We start from the raw sequence: 13,008 nt of genomic DNA, 5'->3' as shown, positions 1-13,008 counted from the left end.
TGCTGGATGGCATGTTACCTCCCATCAGGGTCATGCTGGGCTGTTGTTACAGGGTGAGGAGGCAGCTAGCAGTAATGTCCCCCTGGAACAGGCTGCATAAGCTTTTTTTCCAATTCAAGTCACATGCTAAATGCTAATAGCTTTACTAATTCATAGCTATGAATGCTTACATCTTTGTCTGGTAAATTGCCTCCTACAAAATCCACTAAATTAAAATTGCATGGTAAGATAAGTAAAAAGGAAAGTGCTCTGTGGATGATGTGAACTCCAGATATTCTGTAGAGCACATCAGAAGCCAGCCTATTATGAATGCTACATCAAAGCTTTGCTAACAATGAGTGCTCCTGTGTAGAGGAGTATCTATAGTCAAAATATGTGGGAAAGTGTGAATAAGTCATTAGCCAGTTCAGTTTGCACCTCCATAGAGATGTGTAAGAAAACTTGTGAATGCATCGTTCCCTCCATACTAGGAAATAATTTGCATACATTAAAAGACCTTTTTGATGTAGTAAATTTCATCTAATATAAAGAAATGTGGGTGGGTGAAGGAAATAATCATGTCTTACACTGCCTCAGCTGAAAGCCCTTATCATGAAAATGGGGAAAGGCATTGAAAGAGAGGCTGTGACCTATTGAAGTTATGTCAAAGACACCACTGAGGAATTTTGCTGGAGGTCATACCACATGCAGTGAAACAGATGAAGCAGTCTTGCTTTTGAAAAGTCTATCAGTATTTTACAAAAAGTAGACTGATTTTACCTGCTATTATGAGATTACTCAAAAATGTTATAGTTCCCCATATTTCAATTTTATGCCTGACATGATGGTTTCATGATGGTCCTTGATACTGGGATATTACTCTGTATGATAATGTAGGGTATTCAGTAGCTGGGGAACCCTGAGGTTTTCTTATATCATTTTTACAACAAGCCTCAAATCATTTTGCAAAACACACAAGGAAACAGTCCTGTTTGCATTTCATTTACCCTCACATGAAATATCCATTGTTGAAATATTTTCCTACTGGCTAGTAATGTAAAATACAAAATACTATTGTGCAGATTTGTTTATGGAAAACTCATCCCTTGGAGCCATGTGATGTGAATGCAACAATAATGCCAGTTGCTGCCCCAAATGCTTTTTGAAAAATGTCATTCTTTATTGTGCTGTGTATGAGGAGGAAATGTTTTAGAGATGGAGCCCCACTTCTTATTTGGTAAAGCACTCAGCACCAGGCTCACACTGGATTGCACAAGACCAGAACTGGAGTTTTTATTTTGTGTCACTACCATTTAACTTTTATTTTATCAGAAGAATGCCCTGTCAGAGTGTACCCGGGTGCAGGCAGCAACATCTGTGGTACCTCTGCCCATGGCAGTGCCTGTTGCTTAACTGGAGGACCAGTTGCTGAGTGCAACCATTTGGCAAGTGGTCCCCAGCAGTAGTTGGTACCTTTTACTGGTCATGCATTAAGTTAATAGTAGGGATAAGATTGGACAATCACCCAGCTCCTGATGACTTTTCTTTACTATCAGGTAATTGAGATGTCAGCATAAGAGATATTTGATGTGCATAAGTTTGCTCACTGACATTTAAGATGTGTTCTCTGAAAAATGTCTGGATAGTAAATCTTCCTCTTCAAGCTGTCTCCATGAAGGGGGCTGTGTGTAACCTCAGTGTTTCTGTGTTTCAGGTATCACCTTGCCCTGCATAGTTCCAGGAGCATATGGGCCCCCAGGGACTCCTGGCTTTCCAGGATTGCCAGGTAGGGAGACAAGCTGGTTGTGATGTACTGCCTGGCTTCTAAGAAGCACTTATTCCTCAAGGCAGATAATACCTGCTAATTAATCTCCTCTGAGTGATAATTCCAGAGACTTACCTAGCAGAACAATGTTCTTTTGTTTTTTTAGCAGAGACTAGGCTTAAATCCCATGGAGGATCATGACTGCACCATTTTTTTTCCTTTCAAGTAGCCTCTGAACACAAACCTTCTCCTGTGTTTATGTAGCTGATGAAGCAGACATATCTTTGAGTCTTTCTTTACATTGCATATCCAACAACTGTTTTCAGCACTGGCTTTGTAGACAAGATCTGATTCTGTTTTTCCATGCTGTGCTTTTGTCTTCTACTGTTTGTTCATTACTATTATTTATTAATATATTTCTACCCTTAGGTTCCAAAGGCAGCAAAGGCTTTCCTGGCATTCCAGGCCAACCTGGTTTACATGGATCAAAAGGACAGCCAGGGTCTGCAGGAATAATAGGCTTGCGAGGGGAACCTGGTAAGCATGAAGTGACTGGAAATATTTTTATTGTCTAATTAATGTGTACAATATTTTATCAACAGAGTTATCCCACCTTATAGGCTACTTTTCTGCCTGGTGCATTCACAGTGCTCAATTGAGAGCCTCATTGTGCTCCTTCCAAATGCAGCCTCTGAAAGCAAATGGTTGCAGCTTGGAAGGAAAAAAGGAACGTTCAGGATACTTATTACCTGCATATAATATTGTATCACTGCTGGAAGAAAAGAATCCACCATCATCCTGTGCTGTGTTTCAGTCTAGATGAAGCACTGCTCCCCAGTGCCAGAAGTTATCTGAAATAGAGGACAGAGTAAGAAAGATGCGATGCATCTCACATCTCTGCAGCTTTTCTGGTTGATAGTGAGGTACTACCCATCTGTAGCCTGAAATGGCCATCTTCTTCCTTTTCTCCTTTTTTTCTCATTTTTGACCAATCTTCAGTCTAGTGAAACTAAGCTCTGACTAGCTGCAGCTCCCAGATACTCCTAAAGTATTATTTTCTTTAAAAATATATAAAATAAAACTTAAAAAATGAAAGGATATTTTAACCACTTTCAGCAGTTTCATTACTTTCTGTTACCAGTTTCTTTTTCTAATTCAGTACTGAAACATTTAAACAGTTTGCAACTCTCCAAACATTATCATCTTGCATGGAAAGATTTAAAATGCATATTTTATTGCAAGCAGATATTCTGTACTTCTGCTGAGTGACATTTACTGGTTTGTTATGTTTTTGGTTTTTTTCTCTTTGAGGCTTCCCTGGGCCTCGAGGAGAGCAAGGGTCACCAGGACTTCCAGGACTGGATGGAACAGATGGTTTGCCTGGAAAAATGGGTGCTTCAGGCTTAGCTGGAACAAAAGGAGCACCTGGAGATGTCTTTGGTGCTGAGAGTGGAGCCCTGGGAGAGCGTGGCAGACCTGGACTCCCTGGTGATAAAGGGCTTACAGGTGATCCTGGATTTCCAGGACCAAAAGGTAAGCACTGATAATGCTTGTATCAAACTGTTTCTCTTTCAAAAATCTTTCCTCTTTTCCAGTCTCTTTAAGGTACTGTCTTAGCAGTCCTCTGAGCTGCTCAGAGGTGGCAATTTCCTGGTTTTCTCTTACAGTCTCATGCAACTCAAAGGCTTTTATGAGAACTGTATTTTAATGAAAAGTGTGATTTTTTTAAATTTTATTTTATTAGTTGTGTAACCTCCCACCCTTCTGTTCCCAGGGTTAGATGGAAGACCAGGCCTCCTAGGCATTAAAGGAGAACAGGGTAATCCAGGATATTCAGGTGTCCCTGGATTGAGGGGACCTCCTGGTCCTGGAGGTCCTTTTGGCATTAAGGGAAAACCAGGACCCTTGGGGCCTGTTGGCCTTGCAGGAGCACCAGGTATGTAATGTCTTCAAGTGAAAACAAGTAGATAAGCTGAATGCTTCCTGTGGAGGAAGTGTGGGAGAGATTTGGCATCTGCTAAAAATGAGCTTCTACCTCTGCTTAGGGGTAAGAGTGCAGAATTTGAGCCTTTTGCCTCTGACTCTGCTGGATGTCTGGGTAGAAGACATCTATCCTGGACTCTCTTATCACAAGGCTGTAAGAAGTACAGGAGAAAGCATCTTGATACTTTTAGTGTCTCTGCTCTTACATGCTGGCTGTACAATGGACTAATCTTCATTTCCCATTTTCATGACAATTAATTCCCAGTGTAAAATGGTGCTTGAAATATAACTTTGATAGACTGAAAAATCATTGGCTTTCTCAGAGCAAGCACTTAAGTCTCCTCTGTTTGCTGGGATGCAAGAGAAATTTATTTGCCCTCACTGTAGGGGAGAAAAACCCTCACCACTTGAGTACAGCAGCATCTCTCAAGCTGCATGGACTAAAATGTTTCATGATAACAGAACAGGCAAGACTTGGGAACCAAGCAGAGAGTGACCTGGAAATTAGTAGGTGATGGTCTGTGACATAAGTGTTCTGACACACAGAATGACATTGCTGGAGCACAGTGACAACAAATAGATGAAAGCAATAGCATCATTTGAGATGAAAAATCACCATATTTTAATGCAGTTTTTGTTTTTTTAGGATTTTGACATAAGCATTGCTTTTGCTTCTCTATTGTTTTACGTTTTTGGGCTTTATGCCATTGGTGACTTTCAACTGTTCTTAAAAATCTCCCATTGCTAGGAGGATGAGCTCCAAATGATGAAGTTTTTTGCAGCTGTAGTCTCTCTGAATCATTAATTTCTTTTGTACCCTTGTTCTTTCTGTTTACATATTTTGTCTGTTTTTTCCTTCACCATGTTTCTTTTCCATTTATCACCAACTCTCCATTTCTGATGTCACACTGTTTGGTTATGGGTTCTTCACATAGGCTGTCAAGGTGAGAAAATGCAGTGTAGCACAAAAGCTCATGGACTAACAGCCTAGCTTTTAATGCTACAAGAATTGCATTGACTGTAGGTGATACCCCTTATTCTTGCTAATCAAACCAGAAGGCAAAGAACCATTGCAGTGAGAATGCTCAGATAGTAACAAAGCCTGAAGTCTATAAGGAAATCCTTAGTATGTACAGATTTTAAGTCTGATTGTTTTCTTTACCTCCTTAAATCAAGCAGCCATTTAATCTTCTGTTTTAAAAAATACTGGGCTGTAACTTAAAATGTTTAAAGAGGGTATAACAAAGCTCATATATTGGGTGCTACTGCTGCAAATACCATTTTTCAGAAGGCACATGATTTTCTCCTTCTCTTCCTCCTTGGATCCGAGCATTCTGCTTTCAATGGTTTGAGCCTTTATTTAAAATTGTAAACCATTACAAAACTTCAGCTAGAAACATTCTGAAACATTCAGAGGCACGACAGTGCATATGATATTGGGGTTGTGACAGCACAATCAGAAGCTTGTTCCCTTAGTGAGCAATTTGCTCAAGAGGTAACACTTTAAACTACCAAGATGAAAAAGAAACTTGTAAAAAAAAGCCTCTCCAATTGATCTCTGGTTCCCCCAGAGGATGGGGTAGGTAGCAGAAGCTGGCATTTCTGAATCTTGATGATAAAGGTAAGACTGGTGCACTACAGCTTAGTGTCTGCTAAAGGATACAACCATGGATTCATCATAAGGGGTTTCACTCTTGCCAGCTGTGTAGTGATGTAGGCAGTAACCCTCTTCATAGGTATTTTATTGGTAGATGACTAATGCTTTTGCAGTTCTAAGCTTTTTGCCTTCTAGTAGGCTGCATGTGCCATAAGGTCCATTTGTCATCTTAAAAACAATTCTGTGTTTAAAGAATTTGGGAAGCTGTCCACAAATTGTCCTTGTGTGGCATATTATATTGAGTTCCTTCTTATATTGATTCAGGACTTCCTGGAGCTAAAGGCTTGACTGGGGATGTAGGTCCACAAGGCCCTGCTGGTATGAAAGGCTTCCCAGGTCTTGATGGTGCTCCAGGATCTCCTGGAGAAAGAGGATTCTTAGGGCCACCTGGGCCTTTTGGTCAAGATGGACGTCCAGGTTTCTCAGGGACAAAAGGTATGTGTTTCACCAGGGGAACAGTCTGAGATTACTGTGCCCACAAAACAATAACCTTGTTAATACTAATTTTTGTCCCAACTTGTCAGAAGAGAATGAATTCCCAGCTAGTGTTAGAATCCATTTTGCTGCTGAGTTACAAATTATGAGTGATGGATTTAATTATCAAATAATAGCCATAAGAAGATCCATCTTGAAGGACTTGAGCCCTTATGGAAAAGTATCATGCAAATCGAGATAGAAAGACAAGAAAATTGAAGAAATGGGGAATAGTGCATTAAATTTATAGAAGGGAGAGCATGAAGCACAAACCAAATGGGAAGTAAAAATTTACAGCCTATGTGGTCAGTAAGCACAGACACAATATCTGGTTTTTTGGAAAATCCTGTGTTAGTTTAGCTGGAGAGCAGCAGAGCTATGTAGCATGTTGCTGTCTTGGAGCTGCCTCTACCTACTGGTAAGGTGGTTATGTGGTGTGTCAGAGGAGACTCATTTGCTATTTCTGTTTCTCAACTTTTCTATACAGGTGAGAAAGGGTCTCCTGGACTGCTTGGTTTCCCTGGCATGCCAGGCCTGCCTGGTGTCCCTGGGGTGAATGGCTTTAAAGGAGCTCCTGGCACAGCTGGAGGAAAAGGGAGCCCTGGAGCTGTGGGACTCCAAGGTCAAAAAGGTAAGAAAGAGCTGAAAGGCTCTGCAACAGAGGAACTTTAGAGTTCTGTTAAATGTTTTCTTCTAAATATTGTGTTCTTTCCTTCCTCATGAGTACTTTGGCCCAGTTGCCAAAGATGCTGAGCAATTACTGATGAATTTGCATCAGGAGACATGGAAGCTCTGATTTTGTCTGCCAGCTCCTAGTGTTATACCCATTCTCAGTTAGCTTGCAAGACTTCATGTCTTCTTATTTCTTCAGGTGACAGAGGTGATGTAGGTCCACCTGGTCCTCCTGTCCTTGGGCTTCCAGAACAGGCACTGCAATTCAAAGGAGACAAAGGAGATCCTGGGTTAGCTGGACTTGGAGGATTCCCTGGACCTAGAGGTATTACACAACACTGGAGTTACTTGCCATTATCTGCTGCTCAGTCACTGCATTTATTCTCTGGAGTATGCTCTGTCCTTTTGACAGCACCTGCAGTATTACTGCCTCCTGTTCCACCATTCATGTTCTAGTAAGATTTCTGTGTGGCAAGTCACAGAATTTTGAGAGAACAATTATCTTTTGAAGCTCTGTTCTACACAGACAATGCCATCCCTTTCTCCTCCTTAAAGGGAGCTTTGGTAACAAGTCAATTGGCTCAAGTGAGCTGAATGTCTTTATTATGAAATGAAATTACACTTTGTTATATAACCTAGGTGATAAAGGAATCCCAGGAAGCCGTGGACAGCCTGGTCTCCCTGGTCCAGCTGGGTCAGCAAACAAAGAGAGAGGTCTTCAAGGTGACCCAGGCTTCCCTGGTCCACCTGGGCAACCTGGGCTTCCAGGACAGAAGGGTTCACATGGTATCACAGGATTTCCAGGAATGCCAGGAGAGAGGGTAAATACCTTTTTAAGTTTCTTCATCTTCTCTGAGTGATCTTAAGAAAATCCTGTGTTCTAGTTGGTACTTCTGTAGCAAAGCAGCAGAAGCTGGTGGAATTTTTCCTTACAGAGCTTCTAGATTGTTTTTGTTAGGTTCATTCTGTTGAATGACACTTTTGATTGTATTTCTTCCTATATCTTTGAGGTCTCTTATCCCACATGACCCCAAACTTGGAACAGCACGAATAAAAAGCAATGGCTAATTTGGGGTTGGGTTTTTTTTTGTTTTATTTTTCAGGGCTCAGATGGTATCACAGGTATACTTGGATTCCCAGGACCTGCTGGCCTCCCTGGTCCAAAGGGTAAGAAATCTCTCATAGTGCACATGGTCTTTCAGTGCAACCAGTGCTAATATTCATAACTAAAATGAAAGAGGAGTGTTCCAGAAGTGTCTGTTGCTCTCCAGTGACTGGCTCTGAACCACATCTCCCCTTGTAAGGGGCTTCATTCAGATGAGACCAGTTCCAACCCAAATGTTCTGGTCCTTTGAAAGTTTGGCCACTGCCCTGTGTGAAGCATGTTGGACAGTAGGAGAGTTCCCCTTCTTTCTCATCTCCTTGTGTCAGAAGTATCAAGAGCAGGATGTTTTACCACACATTTACATGAGTCAGTTTGCATCTGTTGCTGGTTTTAAGCATTTTCAAAATCAGGTACATCACTTATGATTATCTTTGTTTGCCCCAGGGACTTGGAGGATAGGCAAGGTTTATTTTCATAAACAAGGCTATTGAGCAGCCCTGAAAACTGCTCCCTGCAGTCAGGCAATGGCCTTTTCACCATGTCTTTACTTTCCAGGTGACCAGGGAGAATCTGTTGGAATTCCTGGCATTGCTGGAGCAAAGGGAGAGCGAGGGGATCCTGGGTTCCCAGGTAAAGTAGCCTTTGATTATTCACCTCAAGAATGCAGAATTCTAGAGATGAAACAGGATAGCATTGTCCATTTTGAGTATTTTTTTAATATCTAAATTTTTAATACTTTAGTCCTCTCCTGAAAGTGAGATTTGAGGAGTCAGAAATCCAGGTAGGACACAAATCTGGATGATAATGAATGCATCCAAGAATAGCCTAATTCCAATGATGGATCTCTCTTTACTTTTGAACCTACACTTGTATTTGGCACCCAGGGAGTCCAGCCCAGGGCCCAGAGCACTGCTAAGCAGACACAAGTGCTGCAGCTTCAACATAACATGTTTCTCAATCTCTTTACCCCTTCCTCCAGTTTGATTTGTGCTGTAGCATGGTGTCTGGTTTTATCCTTTCAGGAGAGAGAGGGAGAGAAGGACCTAAGGGTGAACCAGGCTACCCAGGAAGCACTGGGGTGAATGGACTCAAAGGCAGCCCTGGAGATCTGGGCCAAGAAGGACCAGCAGGTACTGGACTAAACATCTAAATTCTGCAGTTCATGATGTAACTGTGGAACAATCTCACTTTGTTGTTTCCTTCATCCTCATGGCCTGTCCTCAGCTGAGAAACTTCAACAAGAATGTAGGAATTCTCTGACACCAGTGTAAGCTGTCCCCTTGTCCTGTTGTGACTGATCCTGTGGATCAACCACAGGAAGGAATTCCTTTAACACACAGAGAAAGGCTCAGTTAGATACAAGCAGTATCAGCTTCTTTCCTGCTGCTTATTGGGCAAGACTGCTCTAAAATCTTCCATTGCAGCACTTCTGCCCCTTTTCTCTCTTGAGACAAACCTACCCAGAAGGATGGCTGCAAGTACCTTTGGGTAGATTCTCAAATTGCTATCGGGATTAAAGATGGGAGAAAAGTGAAAGTTGTTGTGGGAATATTTTATTTGAAAAACAATGAGTAATTTGGTATATGAACTATTCTAGTGTGTCACTTATGATGATGAAGAATGTCACTGCTATGATTTAAAAAAAACAAAAAAAGCAATCAAATAAACCCCTTGATACTGTTGTGCCAGGAGTCATAGCAGAGATTTGCATCTGGTTTTGCTTTATCTAAATAGTAGTTTATTCACCCATCTTATGAGTTCATGTTGGAACAGAAGCTGTAAGATGGAGCTTTGAGCTGTTCCATCCTGGATGTGTAGTACAAGAACTTTTTTATGCTTGTTTTTAGGAATCTCTGGAAATGCTGGGCTGAGAGGAATCCCTGGGCCACCAGGACCTCCAGGACAGCCAGGAGCTGTTGGATTCCCTGGAGCTCGTGGAGCAGCAGGACCTAAAGGTATATCTGGAGCCTGCACATGGGGGCAGAAATTGGGTCAGAAAAGCATTGTTTTAGCCAAGTTCCACAGCAGGCAGGCAGCACTCCCAGCTGTGTGTGGGAAATCAGCTCATTTCTTGGCACTGTTGGTGCAGGCACCAGCTGAAATGAACAGAGAAGTGGCTGGAAAGGGAGAGGCTCTCACTTGAGTTGGGTCACTGATGGGTGCACATTGAGCATAAAACCAGTGAGAGCAGTGGGAAGGGTTTTCATGAAGGAAAAACTTTACATCCTCTGTTCCTCTGCATGTCAGGTTTCTCACACACATTGTAGTCTCCATGAAGCACCTTATGCATTTCCACCCAACTAGCTTATTTGCTTACTTTTGTGTTCCCAATGTCTCTTCAGGGTTTCATGGGTTTCCAGGTTTGAATGGTTTGAATGGCTTGCCAGGCACAAAAGGATCTCCTGGAACACCAGGTAAAGGAAACAGGTAGTAGAAATGTCATAGCTGGGGAAATAGAGCAGTGCTCCCCACAAAATTGCCCTGTTTCACCTAATTCTGGGTTTAATTATAACCTGAACTAAAAACTCAGGATACTGAATGTGCATGAACAAATTCTCTGATGCCAGAAAGGACAGGATGAAGCCTGGGGAGCAGAGTTTTTTCTAGTGGTGGTTGTCCTTGAGTTCCTGAAGGATTGGGTCACTGCTGGAAAGTTGATGGAATTAAATCATAAAACTCTTCCATTTCTAATGGCTGCTTGATTTTAGCAGAGCTGCATCAAATGCTTGCTTTGAGTTGGGGTTGGTGATGCCATGTTTCCTGACTGCTTTCCATAACCCTCCAGTAGGTGGAGCTCAGGAAAGACATCAGTAAAATCAGAAGCTAATTTCTTTGATTAGATTCTGGATTCTGGTTTTGGGAAGCTTCTGCTAGATTATTCAGATTTTTAACTTTATGATATAGACTGTGGTTCTGTTTGCAGTGTTTTACAAAATGTAGAGACTGGTTTAGTTGCAGTCACCTTGTAAAGCAGCACTTAAGATTTATGGCAGACATTTTATGCATGAAAATGGACAAACAGTCCTGATGTGGACAACTCAAACAACACCTGGGTTTTCTTTCTTTAAAACATTCTCTATCAGAGAGAAAAAACAGTCTTATACTTCTCTCTCAGCATCTTGCAAGTTGTTTAAATTTACTCTGCACAACCAGAGTAGCACATGAGCCACCAAATCTCTTTCTGTTGCTCTACTGCAAACAGCAGAGACAGTAGTAATGGGCTAATTTTTAATTACAGCTGAGTTTGTGTAATAATTTAACTGCTGTTAGGCAATTGGAATAGGCTCTTTTTTCTTTGTTTACCATGTTTAATTAGGTCTGAGTGAAGCTGGACTGAAAGGCCCTGCAGGTCTCCCAGGTCCAAAGGGTGAAGAAGGTTCTCCAGGCTTGGGTAGAGGTGCTCTAGGATTCCCTGGACCAAAAGGCTCATCAGGAGACGTGGGTAAATATCAGTGTTCTGGAAGCTCAGCAGGATATAATGTGGCTCAGGTTAATGGGTTGCATGGAGAGCAGAATTACCAAAAAGAACCCCTAAAGCCCCAGAGGTGTGTAATAGTTTGACAGGCAGAAGTTAAACTTTCTCCTCAGTATAAACACTGCTCAGCCACCACTTCTGTTCATGTCCAAGAAGATGACTGAAGGGTTCTGGGTAGAATCTCTCACTTTGTATTTCTTATTCTAGGTCCTCCTGGTCCTGTGGGACTGCCTGGCTTGCCAGGAACACCTGGAACTTCTCTTCCTTCTGATATACGTGGGAGACCTGGGGATGCTGGACACCCAGGAACTGATGGGAGTCCAGGTATGATGAGAGGCCCCTTAAGGACTAACAAGAGGGATTTGTTTCTTTTTGTGCATCCTTTGAAGAGCTCTCAGGGGAAAAGACTTAAATAAGTACCATCACTTTAATAACCTGGGGTTTAGATCAAGAATTGAGAATGAGAAGATCTGTTTTCAATTCCTGCTGTTGCAGCCTGATTTGATTTATTCTATTATCAAAGCTCTCTAGTCCATCTTAATGCCACCTATTGTGGTACTGAAGACAGACTTGGGCACCAAGTTGTAGGTACAGCATAGTATGTTTAAATTTGGATACCAGCTCCATTTTGGAGCTGTAATCATAGGCTCTGGGTAAAGTTTAGAAGTATCTTGTGTGAGCTGTGTGAAGTTCTCCTGTGTGAGATCTGTCATGGTGGCACTGGTACCTACTGAATACCTCCCAGCCCTGTTGGAGAGGGATGGATCTCCAGCCCTTTCCCTGGCCAAGGATTTGAAGTCACTGCTCTCCTTCTCCTGGGGAATGTCTGAGTCACCAGCCCAGCTACCAGGGCAGGCAAGGGCTATGCTGAGGCCCAGAATTTGAAGCTAAATTACTGTGCTTAAAAGGATTTAAAAGCTTATGTGACCTAACTGGATGAAAACAGGTGGAGTCTGCTTCTCTTCCTTCAGGAGGAGGACAACCCTGGAAATACAAACACCCAGACAATGACTGTCTTCTACAAAGACATGCTGGGGGTAGCCCCAGTGCTTGCTGTGCCTGAGGAGCAGACTGTACTAATTACCCCTGTTCTCTCTAGGTCTTACAGGTCCTCCAGGGCCACGAGGGCCCCCTGGCCCAGCTTCTGACCAAGGTGACACAGGCAATCCAGGTTTCCCTGGTGTTCCTGGCTTGCGAGGCATTAAGGGTGATGTGGGACCCACTGGTCCAATTGGGCTCCCTGGAGCATCTGGATTCAAAGGTAATCTTGCCTTGAAAGGCTCTGAGTGTGGTTTGGCAACTGTCACCTTGCTGGCAGGAATGGCTGCCATGTGGTCAGTGTGACTGCTTTGAAACTCATCCTCATTCAGGTGCAACCACAGCAGAATTGATTAAACCTTCCCTTTTGGCCCATGCAGGTTTTACCTACTCACTCCAAAAGCAGCAAAGTGAGGCCAGCTCCATGTGTTGTGTTCTTCAGTGTGTTCTTAATCATTTTTTTCTCTTTTTTTTTTTGTTTTCTGACCAGATGATGTAGATGCAATGCTGCTGTGCTTGTTGACTACACTTACCACATGCATGTGCTGTGTAGGCAAAGTGGGGATGCTGTTTCATCCTACCTGTCGTGTGCTCAGAGGCAAAGTGTGGTGGATTTAGGTGTCCACAAGAGGCTAAGAGGATTGTAGGAGTTAAGAGGTCTTGTTCAGGGCTAAGGCAGGGAACAGGCTGCTCTCTCTTTGGTCTCTGCCAAAGGAGACTAGAGGACAGCTGCAAGGTAGCAAGGTTCCAAAAAAACCACACAGTTCAAAAGCCAGGAAAGGATGGAGAACCATTTCCAGGTGAAGATCTGTATGTTAACTTTGTAGGCTGGCAGATCCCCATCCCTCTGCTGTGCATAG

General features: G+C 42.6%; 1 protein-coding gene across 1 annotated transcript in view; it reads left to right on the top strand.

Moving 5' to 3' along the window:
* The window catches only part of COL4A6 (collagen type IV alpha 6 chain), a 114,598-nt gene that overhangs the window by 95,512 nt on the left and 6,078 nt on the right, over positions 1-13,008 (top strand). Inside the window, exons 24-39 of the mRNA XM_071757484.1 lie at positions 1,694-1,765; positions 2,174-2,281; positions 3,056-3,277; positions 3,519-3,680; positions 5,649-5,819; positions 6,346-6,489; positions 6,730-6,855; positions 7,170-7,351; positions 7,634-7,697; positions 8,191-8,265; positions 8,658-8,765; positions 9,483-9,590; positions 9,978-10,049; positions 10,952-11,077; positions 11,318-11,434; positions 12,210-12,371. Of these exons, the coding sequence (XP_071613585.1) occupies positions 1,694-1,765; positions 2,174-2,281; positions 3,056-3,277; positions 3,519-3,680; positions 5,649-5,819; positions 6,346-6,489; positions 6,730-6,855; positions 7,170-7,351; positions 7,634-7,697; positions 8,191-8,265; positions 8,658-8,765; positions 9,483-9,590; positions 9,978-10,049; positions 10,952-11,077; positions 11,318-11,434; positions 12,210-12,371 (2,019 nt within the window). The remainder of the gene's footprint in view (positions 1-1,693; positions 1,766-2,173; positions 2,282-3,055; positions 3,278-3,518; positions 3,681-5,648; positions 5,820-6,345; positions 6,490-6,729; positions 6,856-7,169; positions 7,352-7,633; positions 7,698-8,190; positions 8,266-8,657; positions 8,766-9,482; positions 9,591-9,977; positions 10,050-10,951; positions 11,078-11,317; positions 11,435-12,209; positions 12,372-13,008) is intronic.

This window comes from Heliangelus exortis, chromosome 14 (genome assembly GCF_036169615.1).
Source record: "Heliangelus exortis chromosome 14, bHelExo1.hap1, whole genome shotgun sequence".
NCBI classification, from domain to species: domain Eukaryota; kingdom Metazoa; phylum Chordata; class Aves; order Apodiformes; family Trochilidae; genus Heliangelus; species Heliangelus exortis.
Note: the sequence above shows the minus strand (reverse complement) of the source record. Positions and strands in the feature narration are given on the sequence as shown.